Source organism: Equus caballus, chromosome 8 (genome assembly GCF_041296265.1).
Source record: "Equus caballus isolate H_3958 breed thoroughbred chromosome 8, TB-T2T, whole genome shotgun sequence".
Lineage (NCBI taxonomy): Eukaryota > Metazoa > Chordata > Mammalia > Perissodactyla > Equidae > Equus > Equus caballus.
The window spans coordinates 62092031-62107694 of record NC_091691.1 but is presented as its reverse complement, the minus strand read 5'-3'; the positions used below and the strand labels follow the sequence as shown (position 1 = coordinate 62107694).

At 34.4% G+C, this 15664-nt stretch overlaps 1 protein-coding gene across 6 annotated transcripts in view; it reads left to right on the top strand.

The window, feature by feature from the left end:
• The window catches only part of CCDC178 (coiled-coil domain containing 178), a 394601-nt gene that overhangs the window by 350695 nt on the left and 28242 nt on the right, over positions 1–15664 (top strand). For all 6 annotated transcript variants that reach the window (XM_023647620.2, XM_023647619.2, XM_023647621.2 and 3 more), the window contains one exon: positions 12496–12630. In XM_023647620.2, the coding sequence (XP_023503388.1) occupies positions 12496–12630 (135 nt within the window). The remainder of the gene's footprint in view (positions 1–12495; positions 12631–15664) is intronic.

The window sequence follows — 15664 nt, the reverse complement described above, 5'->3', positions numbered from 1 at the left end:
AGGAAGTGAGCATGACTCCATGTTTTCTGGCTTGGGCAACAAGTGAATGACAGCATCTCATTCTAAATCATAGGACCCTAGGAGAGAAAGCAGGAAGGATGAGAAGATTCCTGGACTCAACGGACTCATCTTTGAGCTTTAGCCTTGAGGTCACATTGGATAGATAGGGAAGAGTGTCCAGTAGTTAATGATAAACATCAATCAAGATTAGAGATGTCTGTTTTGCACATAAAGACACCATCATTTGGGCTGTAGTTTAAATTATGGGAGTGCCTGAGATTGCTCATGGAGAGGATACAAAAGAGAGAATTAAGGGCAGAACCGTATGAATCACTGAAGTTTAGTGGTAGCAAAGGGAGAATAACTGGCAAATGAGACTGAGAAGGAAGTGTAGAACAATAAAAGGTAATCAAGAATAAAGTCAAAGAAGGAAAGACTTTCCAGAAGTAGTAAGAGTTTAGCTATATCATATCCATGAAAATTTGCATTATTTTGCAGATTTTCTTATTGTCAAAATCCTTCTAGCCCCAGGTCAGTAACAAGAAAGTAAGATGGGAATAAAGTCATGACTTTTGCATTCTAAATGTAGTTCATAAAGTTCATGCTTATCTCACCCCTGATTTCCATAGCTGTAGACTAGTTTGTTTCTGCCCCAGGCTTTGCCACATTACATGATTGTGCTGCATATTTTCTTTACACTTGCACTTGAATTTTTGCAAATAGTTTAAAACAAATAACTTCAGAAACATTTATGTCTACTTGTGTGTAAAATAAATATATTTTAGAAATATAGAACATACTCTATTTCTTCTTGCAAATTTGAAATAAACCAGTGAGCTCTATAATTAACCATTTTTGATATAATGATTTTATTGTGAATTAATTTTAGGTAAATGTGATTTTTAAAGCATCTTTTTGATTCATTTGCATTGAAACAAGGGGGTCCCAGAATATTGTAAAGATATACTGTGGGTAATCATCAAAGAAAATTGTTAAACCACAGCTCATAAATGAACACCAAAAGAGGCAGCTTAGGGCATTCATTTGGCCACATTTTAAAACCAAGGGATTTAATTAACTCTTGGGCCAATGATTGACAAGCAGGCAAGGAAGTGGACATCTTAAGAATATGTTCATCTCTGAAACATAGTGGCAGCATAACCTTCTGTTTTTAGATTTCATGTAATTTCATTTTCAACTGTTTTTTGGAACAATTATTCATTTGAGCAATATTAGACTGTTTCCTTGTGAGGATATTTCTATTACAGAATTTTTTTATTTGTTTGATTCCTGACTAAATATCTTTTTTTAATTCACAGAGAATAATAAATTTAGAATTAAGAATATATTTTCATTCATTTCTTTCTTTTTGGACCATTCATGGGATTTGTGTGTAAAATTTAGTAATTTAAGTGAACAAAATATCTATACTCTTATCTTTAAATTTTTTTAGTCAAATATCCATCAGAATTCAGTAATTTTATTCCAGACCCAGATATCTACGAAACTAAGAAGTCTGTGCATTTTGCAGCTTATTACTACTATTAAATATGTAAAAATGTTAGATTAATTACTATATGTTGTATGTCATAGTATGTTTTATAATTGTAAAGTTTACAAAGAAATATGTTTGCATATTTGTATAAAGTGATGGTCTTGATCTTTAATTATTCGCTACAAGAATTAGTAATGTCTGTTATGGATCAGCTTTCTTTCTCTCTTGCCATCAGAGTTTTTACATATGAGCAGAGGTCAAAACACAGAATTTTAAAATGTCTTATTCTTCATATAATTAGAAAATAGAGTAGCTCTTTATTGATTTCCTTAAGGTCGAGCTCTACATTTGGGATTGCGTGTGAGTTCTATTTTTTTAAGTATACCTAAGCAATTGACAAAAGAGATTTCCAGAAATGAGCGATGTGATCTTTAACACCAGTCTGTGGAACGGATTTGATGATAAAGAAATATCTCATTACTTTTGAGATTTGTATATTGTACATGTGTAGCTTGGAAACTGAGTACTATAAAAAGATCGGTATTAACTGGATTTTGTATATCTGTCATTCCTGCAGTGCCAAAAATCTGTGGAGTAGTTTGTAATTGCCATTGTTTGGGTTATTAGAATAAACAGAACTGATAAGGCTTATGCTATTTGCCTTGCGAGCTGCACTTCAGATCACTCTGGTGAATTAAAATTGCATGCACATATCTTTGCTTATCAGTTTTATTTATCTGTCAGAAGTAGAGAAAGCAGTGTGCTTTCATTATGTGAGACCTTATAATAAGCAGGTCAGAAATTATAATCGTTATTTTAATATTCTGGTGCAAATGAATGACTGTATGTGTGTTTATCTATCTATATTCATCTAAAATATACCCCTATAGGAAAATACTGTTGTTTTTTTCCATATGGTCTTTATCATATTTTGACAAAGCTTTAAATATGATTTTAATTGGATTACCTAAGGTACAAATGCAAATCTGCAGAATACAGCATGTTTTTTCTCTCCTTTGTCAAAAACGCATAATTTTTTTCTTAGAGTTACTTCTACAGTTGGACTATTTTGACTATGTTTATCGATAGGAAATACAAGCAGATTATCTGAAATGCTTTAATTTTCTCCCAAAGTAAAAATTCTTCATTATATTTCTACCCTTAGACTGCAGGCTTCTCACCTATGAAATTCTAAGCTCTCTAGCAGTCACATCAGATGAACTTTCAAATTTTCAGTTATCTGTGAATACCATGCATACACAGGTACCTCCTTCAGAAATCCTGTATCCTCCAACAATTGTCACCATCACATGCCCACTTGCAATTCCCACCTCAGAGTACTGGGAAGTGATTTTTACCTCGAGAATTTGGAACGTCCCGCACCTCTCGCATTTGCCCTACATGTTGTATCAGTGAGGGTTGTTTATTGCAGTGATTCTGTTAACTTCTGTTTGAATGTTGTAGCTAATGGATTTTTCATGTTGTGTGAAGAGAAATTCTGTTTTCTTAAACTACCATCCAGGTTTTATAAAAATGTTTTTCCTCCAAAAAACTATAAATGAGGGATTGTTAAAAAATATGTCTCATATAGTCAAATCTACAGCAGTTGAACAGTTTCATTAGTCCATTGATGAATAAATCATTATTCATAGACAATGAACTTTGAGTGCTGCCCGTGAACTGTCACTCCTGCCTGTTAGCATTACCTTTGTATTTTAATGGACTTCTGTGTTTTCAGTATCAACTGGTCTTTGTTTTCTGGCAAAACAATTTATAGTTCATTTTCAGATAACTGTACATATGGCATTTGTATTTTAATTAAAAAGACTGTTGTTATGTCTGATTCTTATAAGCAGGAATTCATTATAAGGACACTTCTCATTTCCTTGAAATGTTCCCTTCCCTTTTTTCCAGGGTTCTTAAATTGCAAAAACCAGTTAAATTATGTGCTTTGGGGAGTTAATTTTGGGCACCATATGTCTCTAAAAATGATTTAATTTTATCTAACGCATGTTTGCAATGATATTTATGTCTGTAATGCACAGAGAAAATTTAAGGAATTTTTTTAAAGAAAAAACACACTAGTCTACTATTGTTTCAACACAGTAACATCCAATGTGTGTATAAACTTAACAAAAAATTCTGTTTATTTAGATTAATGTTTTTAATATCTGAGCTCTATTGTTGCCTTTTGAAACTTAGTAAAGCATCTTTATGACACCAACATGGCTGATATAAAAATGTTACTGCCATTACTCTTATTAGGGATCTGATCTTATGATTTGAGAATGTTAGAAATTTAAATCACAAAAAAGAATTAATTGTAGTCTAAGGACAAATTTGAGGGAATTATGAACAACTTTCTCCAAAACTCTACTAATCAGTTCACATATCTGTATGCTCTTTCAAACGGATGGACTGCCAATCCTCCCCTAATGCTAGCAAATTCAAATTCTCATGAAAATACATTACACATGTCTATCTTCAATTTAGTATGAAATAAATTATAAAGTTACTACTCAACAATTAAATTAATTATGTGAGCAGAGTGGAAGGAAATATCAAAAATTTTAGACAATTTATGAAACCTCTGGAAGTAGTTCTTTCCTTACTGAGGTAAACTCTGTTAATACTTTGGATAGTTCTTTTATCAAAGGTAAGATCACACTTAGTGAATACATAACAATCTTGCTGTACAAAAAAGCCATTTTTATATTTTAGCAGAGGCTCAAGGGTGATAGGATATCTTTTTAAACCAGATTATAATAAATTCTCTAAAAGAAAATAATTCTGACCCAGAGGCCAGCACTGTGGCCAAGTGGTTGGGTTCACACATTCTGCTTCAGCGGCCTAGGGTTTCACTGGTTCAGATCCTGGGTACCGACCTACACACTGCTCAAGCCATGCTGTGGCAGCATCCCACATATAAGAACTAGAATGACTTACAACTGGGATACACAACTATGTCCTGGGGCTTTGGGGAGGAAAAAAAAAAAGAGGAAGATTGGAAGCAGATGTTAGCTCAGAGCCAATCTTCATCACCAAAAAGCATACCTTAAAAATAATAATAATAATAATAATTCTGAGCCACAAAATGTGGAGGATTCCTTTCTTGCAGAGATGTCAGCTTAACCTAGAGTTGTTTTTTTTAAATAAAACAGCTAAACATACAGTAAGTTACAGAGTTATGTGTAAGCTATAATGAAGTAAATAAGTTTCATGATAAATTTCTATGTACCTTTACCAGCTTGGTAAATCTTGGCATGTGCCATATTTGCTTTGGATGTTTGAACAAGCACAGATACACTCAAAACCCTCTGTCTCTCTATTCCTAATATTATTTCCCTCCTCATTTTTTGGAGTTAACCACAAGCCTTCTTTTAGTGTTTATCATTCCATCTGTGTTTTTAATACTACTTTAATGTAGTAATTCACTTAAAATATAAAAATAAATGAAAATTAGTTTTCATTTTTATTTATATAAAATATGTTATACCATACATACTTATATGTTATATGCAACTACTGTATGTAAATATATTATACTATGCATATCACTTACAATATTAGTGTATTTATTTTAAATGCTAGTGTTTAAGGTATGAACATACCACAATGTGTTTTTCATTACTCAGATGTAGACTATTAGATTGTTTGCAAATTTTCATTATTGCAAGCAATGCCGTAAATGAGTATTATTTCATATGTTTCCTGGAGAATATATTATGATAGTTTTTTGAGAGCAGTATCGCTCGGACTTCAGCATGCATGAGATCACCTGGAGGTCTTAAAACACCAGTTGCCGGGCCCCAGAATTTCTGATTCAGTAGGTCTGAATGACTATATTTCTAACAACTTCTGATCCTTGGTGGTACTGACCCTGGGTGGTACTGAGCCTGCTGGTCTTGAGAACTGCTGGTCTAGATTTAAATATAACTGCTGGACCAAAGGGAAACTACATCATCAACTTCAATACAAAATGCCAATTACTCTCCAAAGTCTCTGTGTCAAATTATACACAAATTCGAACTGTGTATGAGAATTCAGTTTTTTCCATATCTTTACCAACAATTGGTATGGGTAGTTTTTTAAAATAACTGCCAATTGGATGAGTGTGAAGCATATTTTCTGCTATTGAGGTTGAACACGTTTTCAAATGTTTAAAGACCAAATAGCTTTCCTTTTCTGTGAATCACGTTTTTGTTTCATTTGCCCATTTTTCTGGCATATTGCTTGTATTGTTTCCTTATTGGTTTACAGGGGCCCTTTCTGTTGAAGAAATTAATCCTTGTCAGCTACAAGTGTTGTTAATATCTTCTCTAAACCTGTGGTTTATTTTGTTATCCTGTTTAATTTTTTTAATTTTAATCTGATTAAATTTGCCAATTCTTTCCGTTAGAATTTTATTTTAATATTTTATTTTAAAATTCTTCCCTTGCTAAAGGTCATAAAGTTACTCTGTCATATTTTCTTCCAAAGATTTTAAAGTTTAGCTTTTCTCATTTCAATCCACCTTGCTTTTATTTTAGTGGATGTTGTAAGTTTAGATCCCTGTATGGGGAAAACCAATTTTGCCATCCTTTCCCCAATGATTTGAATGCTATCTCTCTCATATTTCAAATTTCTGTATTTCATATGAATGCTTCTGTTGTTTAGCTCTCTTTTCTGATCAAATTTGGTTTATCCATTCCAATGCTGATATTACTCTATCTTAGCTCCTACAGCTTTTTAAGGCAAGTGTTGTATATTGCATGTCAAATTCTTTGAGCTTATTCTCCTGTTTCACAACTGTCTTAGCTATTCCCAGTCCTTTGTTCTTCCATATGAATTTTAGATCAAGTTTCATGAAACCTGATGAGACTGTAGACTACTTTGGAAAAAACTGACATGTCTGTGACACTCTTTTTCCCATTTGTCAACACATTATATCTCCCCATTTATTCAACCCTTACTTTCCATTTTTCAAAAATGTTTTTTAACTTTCTCTATAAAATCCTGCATATTCTTTAATAGATTGAAACCTAGGTACCTTATATTTTATGTTGTGATTATGCATGGAATTTTTAAAGTTACAGTTCAAAATTGATTATTACTGCTTCTTTAAATGTTATTGATTTTTTGCAGTGCTGACCTTGTAGGCAAAAAAATTCCTGAACTCTCATTACCTCCTATTGTTGGTTTGTAGAGCCTCTTTTTTTTTTTAATTGAGGCAATTTTATTATTTTTTTGGTGAGGAAGATTGGCCCTGAGCTAATATCTGCTGCCAATCTTTCTCCTTCTTCTGTTTCTGCCCAAAGCCCCAGCACATAGTTGGATACCCTAGTTGCAGGTCATTCTAGTTCTTCTATGTGGGATGCCACCACAGCATGGCTTGATGAGTGATGCATTGGTCTGTGCCGAGGATCCAAACTGTCGAACCCTGGACCACTGAAGCAGAGTGCACTAATTTAACCACTTGGCCACAGGGCCAGCCCCTGAAGAGCCTCTTGAATTTTCTATCTAGACATTTTTCCTAACTCTTATACCAATCTTTTTTCTTTTGTTTTCTTATTGCTTTGGCCAGTAGGTGCAGTAAAATTTTGAATAGAAGTGTTGATTCCTGATACCCTTACTTTATTTTTCCTGACATTCATGAGAATGTTCATAAAGTTTTTCTATTTAGTAAAATATTTGTTGGAAGTATATTTTTAGTAAAATATTGTTTGCTTCATGCTCTTTATCAACTTAAAAAAATTTTCTTCAGTTCCTATTCCTAGTTTGCCAAGATAATTTTTTCATTATTGATGGTTTTTGTTTGGTGTTGATTCACATTCTTCTTAAGTGGATAATTATTTTTTCTTTGACATATTGATGTATTACATGAAAATATTTGTTGAATAATTAACCATTTTTAGATTTCTGGAACTATTAAATTATAGTTCCTTGGCACTATCTTCAATTAAAATAATAAGCTCCTAGATGGTTCAAACTATATTGTATCAATCAATACGTATTTATTAATCACCCTCTTATTACTAATAAATCATTTTCAATTTCAGTCTTAAACTCAACAGTGACTTAGGAGAGCACTTTACTTTCCAGTGAGAAGATATGGGTAGTAAATTATTTCCTTGCTAGGCAAAGAGAGGAAGACAGTTAAGAACCTTTTGTTAAATATTGCTGCATAACAAGTTGTCCCAAAATTTAGCAACTTAAACCAAGAAACATTTATTGTCTCCCAAAGTTTATGAGACTCAAGAATCAAGAGCTGCTTAGGTAGGTAATTTTGGCTCAGGGTCTCGCACAAGGTTATGATCCAGCTGTTGGCGGGGGAGGCAGTCACCTGAAGAGGCTGGAGAATCTGCTTCCAAGATCATGGACACGGCTGTTGGCAGAAAAATCTTCAGTTCCTCGCCATGTGGGTCTTTCCACAGAGCTGTTCCCACAACAGGGGAGCTGGCTTCTCCCAGATCACATGATCTGAGAGAATTATAGAGAAAGAAAACTCAGCACAGAAGCCATAGGTGTGTGTGTGTATGTGTGTTTCTTGGAAGTGGCATACTATCACTTCTGCCATATTCTGTTCTTTATGAGAAAGTCACTAAGTCCAGCCCACACTCAAGGGGAGAGGAATTCTGCTTCACTTCTTAAAGGGAAGATTAGCAAATAACTTGAGGGCCTGTTTTTAAAGTCACTCGTATGAACACATTTTTTTTCCTCTGACAAGTAGCAAATATGCTTCAACTCTGTTTTACCCCATTCTTCCATGCTGTGCCCCAATTGTCTCCTTTGAGCTAGGCATAGTAAGGCTTTACTTTATTCTTGTGTCCTCTATAATGTAAAGCAGACAACTGAATGCTCCAACCTGGCCCTGGAAAATACCTGAAAAGTTGATGCTTTGGAATTTCTAATTTTAATGTTGAGAATACGGGAATGGTGTAAGGTGATACTTTGGTATGAATTTGATTATACCTAGCCCTAATGTTTCAGGAACTTGGAATATCAAATGGTGTTATTTTGTTCTTAGCATATTATAATGTTTTACATGTGTAACAGCAAGAAAATAATATAAATCTAAACCCACATAATTAGAGGTTTTGTGTGTTGTAATATATGTATTATAACATTTAGTATTAAGGCAGGTTTATGTGATATATAGAAGTCAGCAATTATCAGGAATTTATATAGGCAATCAAAATAACTTGGATTAATTAGGCCTGGCCCCGTGGCATAGTGGTTAAGTTGGCGTGCTCTGCTTCAGTGGCCCAGGGTTTGCGAGTTCTGACCCTGGTCACAGACCTACACATCACTCATCAAGCTATGCTGTGGAGGTGTCCTACATACAAAATAGAGGAATACTGGCACAGATGTTAGCTCAGGGACAATCTTCCTCAAGCAAAAAGAGGAATAACAGTAATAGATGTTAGCTCAGGGCCAATATTCCTCAACAACAACAAAATAATAATAACTTAGATTAAAACAGAATCCATATAATTTAGTGTATTAAAATAGAAAAATGGAGAATCTTTTATTCTTGAAAGTGACAACATTAACTTACTATTTTACTGTCAAGGAGTGGCAAGCTTTAAAATATTAATAAATATCATAGAAACCCAGGCAAATTTAATCAGAAGATATTTTTACCAAATGTATAAATGTGTATTGTGCAATGCTCACAAATGTACATTGTAGACAATGCTCACGTTGATGTAGGATCACCAACTCTCTATATCTTACTACACCATGTCAAAATGGACATTGACCAATTTTTCTCTTCATGAATAGGTACATAGTGATCATTATCTCAAAAGAAGAATCAATGAATTCTATCTTTGGCCTCCATTCAGCAGGGAACTCACAAAGCAAGTACTAAAGCCAAGTTTACTAAGTCTACTACAAATTCAAACTGATGGGAAACCATTGTCAGAAAACTCTTCCATTCCTTCTGGCCATTTTAAATGGGTCTGAGCACACACCAGCTGCTTTCTGATTCAGCTTTCCTGATACAGTTGAATATCCTTACTTTCTCTTCATATCCAAAATGACGGCCATGGAGCTGAGGATCCTTTTCCAAAAGGACTCTTTTCCTGTGCTAATATGCTCCTCCTTAGTTTTCTGAGAATATATCCATTCTCTTCCAAAGTCCTTGCAACATTTATTTGGGGCTAAGCAGCAGTCCAGCTCATCTATCAATGTCTCTAAATTCCAATCTTACTTCTAAGTCCATGACAAGTCCTCGAGTGCCCTTGCTATCACCCACCCACTGTGTTTGTGTCTCTCACTGTCCTCTTTCGTTTCTCTACCACTTCCTCCCTCATCCCACCTCACCTTTCTTAAAATCTGAATGAGAGCACAGGAATGTGACATTTCAGGAATAAATGATTACATTTCAGGAATGCAATCATTGGAGTGTTTCATTCCAGAAATACTGGGCTAATTGAGGTTAGAGAGATCAAAAAACATTCCAGTTCCTTTGGTTTTCCAACCTAAACTTTGCATCCACCTGAAGGACTTTTCCGCTTACAATTCTCCCTCTCTCTTTAATTTTTCCTTTACATATTTTCGCGGCTTTTCCATTTACTTGGTTTATTTTTCTCTTCTACCACTAATTAGTAACTTCCTGAAAGTCTTACTCATTTCTTCACTTTTGCCACTAAAATTTTACCAGTTCACTTTATTCAGTTAATTTTAATAAATATTTACTGAATGATCACTGTCTGCTGACATCTCACATCTTAATTGGGCTTTTATCATAAACATTTTCTAAAATACTTGTCATCGTGGCCAGCTCTTAGATTAAATCAACTCTTCTTCCCAGTGTCTTAAATATTTTCCCGTATATATTATTATTGATCATTTTATTGTCTTTAATGTGCATATGTGTGTGTGTATATATATATATGTGACTTTTATTGAATGCTGATTCTTCTCTCTTTAAGAATTCCTTCAGTTTTTCCATTTCCTGGTTCTTCTTTTTCCAAAGGACTATTAGCTATAGATTTCCCAAAAAAGCTAATTTTTCAGATATTGCTCTTTCTTAGTTGTTATTTAAGGACTTTCTCTAGTGAAGTAGATTCAGTTAACACTTGTATATGGACTAATTTAGGGCCTTTGTGGCTACCTCAAGTTAGACTGCAGAAACGCGAATGAAACAGACTTCTTGTATACAGTTGCTTCTTGTCATTTAAGATATGGACGTGGGAAATACTACCATTCAGTTCGCCTTGGTTGAGGAGCTCCCACTTGTAAAACCTTCCACACGTTGAAGAGCTCCTGCTTGTAAAAAAAATTACCTTCACTTTAATTCCTCTAAAACTCATGTTCCCTTATTTGCCTTTTGTCATATTTGTGGATATCATAATAACAGTATAATATATAGACTAACGTGTCCTAATATCTTAATGAGTATATCAAGATACAGCATACCCTCCCCCCACTGTCAGAGTTGACAGAAAAAATTATTTTAATATTATTTTAAAATTATTAAAATATTGTATTTAAATATTTATTAAAACTTTTCCGGAAAAATTTAATACTGGCAGATTTTCTCTACAAAAAGCGATGCTGGACTCAATAGTCTAAATTATTTGAAAGCCCATAAACTAATTCCAGGTAATGTATTTCAGCATTTACCAAACTGAAATATCTATAGTTTTCAAGATTATTTTTCTTCCTAAGTTAACCAATTAACCAAGAATAGAGGTTTAATTTTTCTGTGGACTTACATGAATACCTATGTGTTGCTTATTATAATTCATAGTGAAGATGATGATAAACAATTCACATGCAACACCAGGGAGCTATTTTAAAAATTGCTACCTTCAAGTAAACTTTTTTATTGAAATATGCATACAGAAAAGTTCATAAGTGATGCATGCACTGTTTGATGAAGTTTTGCAAAGCATCTCTTGCATGTAAGCAGTACCCAGATCAATAAATGGAACACAAAATAGCCATATTCATGACATGTTTTTATTCTGTCATGCAGAAATGTTTGATACAAAATCTTTGGTGATTATATTTCCATTCTGCAAAATAAGCTAAAAAGAAGTCAACATAAACAATTACCCACATTACCAAAAATCAAAAGAGGTTTCAGGGATGGAACATATCATATGTAAATGTTGTTTTAATGTGATTTTTACCATTAATTTTTATGAAGTTAATTTCTTTGAATATAATCTAATTATAACAATTCTGTATGGTATGGCTTTGCTAACTATTGACGGGAAAATGTACATTGTCTTGGTCAAACTTCTACGGTGTTTCTTTTGTTTGGTTTATATTAAACTTCCAAAAGGCACAGAATGCCTCACAGAAGTCTTTTTTCCGTACAGATTCAGTATTAAACATGTCCCTTCTCAACGTCGCATCCACTGTACTTTAGTGCAGTAAGATCTTTCCATGTCACACAGTCAGAGGGAGGTAGATTAATAGGGAGTTCTAGCTGGAAATTTCTTCGATGTTATTGTTCTCCCTCAGCAGTTGATGGCTAAGTTAATTCTCTTTAGTTTTGTCACGCTCTAAAGCACACATTGCCAAGCAATGGTAAGCTTTATGAGGAAAAAAAGACGCAACGGTGTCCATCAAAGTCTTAAAGTTGCGTTTTTAAACTTTGGCTTGACCTGATGTGCCATTCAAAAAAGCTTCAAAAGATTATTTTTTTCAAGAAAGGTTCAATATGTCCCGAGGCTATCGGTTTTGAGTTAAACTGGGTGAAGTAGAAATATTTTACTCATCAGCTTTGCAGTCACAGAGTTTGCCTCAGCTAGAACAAAACTGCTGAGGCATTTAGAGAAAATTAACCCCCCATCCTGGCGGCCAGATGTGACTGGTTTCTGACGAATGCACATGAGTGGGCTGAAAAATCAAGAGACTGTGAAATTCCTGTCAGGTCCGTACAGTGCAGAATGGGCTATTGACTGCTTTCTATATTTCCCTCCATCATTCTTCTTGAACACTGCCATTAATTTCCTCTCCTACTCTGACTTGTGTTTTTTCCCCCTCCCTCTTCCCTTTAGCTCTGTCAGCTGCAAAGAAGGATACACAAGGTGTGGCAGGAGCACTTCAAACTGGTGGTCCTCTACAGCCAGAGGAGGCTGGCCAAGTTCCAGACAGACTCTCAAGAGAGTATTCAGGAAATATTAGCTGTGCAGGTAGGTGATTGCAGGGAAGTGGGAAAGATCATTCTGATCTAGATTGAAAAGCAAATGATGGGTAGTGTGATGAAGCATTAAAACCATATCCCATCAGAGTTTTATAAATTTTTAACCTCTTTAATAAACTGGAATTGCATGAAGGATGAATTCAGTAAGTTAGCATATATACCATGCATACTTTGGGGGAAAAGGGAGATTGGACTTATTTCTCACAAACCTCACAACAGATTTTTATAAATACATTTGGTATAAATATATATTTTCAGATCTTCAGGTTTTACAGATGACATTCAGCTGTTTAAAAAATGTTATCAACAGTTGCCTTGTGTTGCTTTTGTGTGAAATCTACTTCAGTGAAAATGACACTCTTATATTTATTTTATTTAACTGTTTTCTTTCCCCTTCCCTTTTCAAGAGGTCGGTCCTCCCAAGCAGATTTGGGGATGACTTTATTTGAAAAATAAGCAACATGGGGTTAGAATGTAGCTGTGGTTCCAGATGTATATGAAATTTTACACCTATCTCTGTAAAAACTTTTAGTGGATCAATTGTCTTTATTGTAAGACTTTGATCTATTTTAGAAACCCATATTAACGATGCGAAGACTAGTATCTGAAAATTACTTAAATTTTTTCGAATTAATATTTTGCTAATTGAAATGTTTCAATATGTATAAAACATGACCTCCCAAAGGAAGACACACACCACCTTGTTCTATTAAAAAACAAAAAATACAAGTACCTGTTCTATAAAAGACAAAAATAATGACATATGCTCTTTAAAGCCATAATTTTCATTAACTTGCAGCATAAAGCATGCATGCTGAACCTAAACAAACCAATCTTTTTCTAAATATTTTAAATACGTGTGCACTTCATGATGCATCACCACAATTAAAGAAAAGGATTTTGCAAAGCACTTCCAAAGTTATTTGAAATTTCATTTTTACTGGTTGCTATTTTTGCTATTTTGTTTTGAAGAGATATATATATCATGAGGTTATATATACATATATGTACATACATATCCCATATATAAAATATATGTACTTTATACATGTATATATACTTTATATATATACTTTGTATAAGAGTTCTATTGATAATGGATTACAACAAAAATTTAAAATAGTAAGAGAAATTTAAGGTTTTTAAAAGGTAGAGGTTAAAATATGTAGGTTTAGGGGCCAGCCCAGTGGCATAGAAGTTAAGTTCGCATGCTCTGCTTTGGCGGCCCAAGGTTCACTGGTTCGGGTCCCAGGCACAGACCTATGTACTACTTGTCAAGCCATGTTGTGGCAGGCGTCCCACATATAAAAGGGAGGAAGACGGGCACAGATGCTAGCTCAGGGCCAATCTTCCTTAGCAAAAAGAGGAGGATTGGTGGCAGATGTTAGCCCAGGGCTGGTCTTCCTCAAAAAAAAAAAAAAAAAAAAAAACTGTAGGCTTAATAGGAATTCATATGCAAACTTGAGTATAAACTACAATTACTGTATTGTAGAAGTCAGAAGCATGTTTTTTTCCTGAAAAAGTCTGTTAACATATAGTACATTAAAATTATGGAGTGGCTATAACCTGTGATTCCCTTTTAAATATTCAAGGGTAGTCTGCATGTTCTGATTCTTGTCTTAGAAAAGTCCCATATTTCTGCCCAAATGTAAACATTCTTAAAAATCTCACAAATGCAAATCTTCATTGTGAATTAGGGTGTATTTTGAAATATTGAAAATGTCAGTAGAAACTATCTGAATATGGATAAAGTGAATTCTCAATCCATAACTTTCAATAATCCTTATTCTAACTTTTTATTAGAAATTCACCAATATGTTCTTTACTAAACTTGGGTTTAGATGACTTATTTTGATGGCTGTTACATAACCGTGGAAATGAAGGGCTAGAGATGACAGGACAGTATCAATGGGAAAACTCAACGACTCAGCATCCAGAGATACAGCAGCAAGGCTGGATTGTATGTGGGGAACTTGAGGAGCCTAACTTAGTGGATTCTTTTCTTATCTGCTGGAGATGCCTTCAATTTAGACTATTTCTATTTCTGCTTTTAGTAAAAGTGTGACAATATAATTTTCAGGATCTTGCCATAAAACTACAGAAATGTGCAATCTTCTAAAACAAAAATCAAGTCCTAAACCTTCAGCATGGTACACAATGACCTCCATGACTCAGCTCCTGCCAACCTTCCCAGCTGCATCTCTCTCCACGTTAGTTCCTTCAGTCTGTTTCAGCCACTCCAAAATTCCTACTAACCATGAAAGCTATTGAACTCCTTTCTCCTCTCCTGGGCTTATACTTTTCCCCCTTTTCTGCGATACTATTCCTTACCTTACCTGTTAAAGAACGCTTGACTCAAATCAAACATCTCTACAGAATCCTTCCTGGTGCTTCCGCGACCTCCCTCTGACACCTGAATGGATTTCCATCTTCCTTGATCTCCTGCTGTACTCTATACATACCACCATATTGCCGTTGTATTTTCAGCAGCTCACTCTTCCTCTTTGTTGCTATGCTGTCCGTTTTAGAAGACTCTAAGCTTTTCTGGAGCTTTACACTCTTAGTGAAATTAGTTCAATTCTTGCTCAGTTGTTTTCTAGGGTGTGCAGTAGCAAGGCTACTAAGGGAATCTTGAAGTATCCCATGCTATCTTGTTTTCACATATTATATGCAATTTTTAAAAAGGAAAACATGGCGGAGTGATTTACTATGTTTGCAGAGTGAGTCTGCAGGCGTCAGTCTCTACGGTTGGAGTCAATGTAGCTAAAAATTGCTCAAGAGACCAGACATATTGCTCTCTATTTTCATTTGATTTAGTAGCATGTGCATCTTGGGGAGTCTAATGTTTTATACTTTTAAGGTAGTGTTAAAATGATGCTGTAAGATATTAGTGAACTATTTGATGAGAAAATCATCTGATGAACATTTGGAAAAGTAAGTTGTATATAACCAATAGTGAGTAAGAGCAACTCAAAATGAACGTTGATCAGAAAAATGAAACTTAATTCATCCTTGAGCTTGGA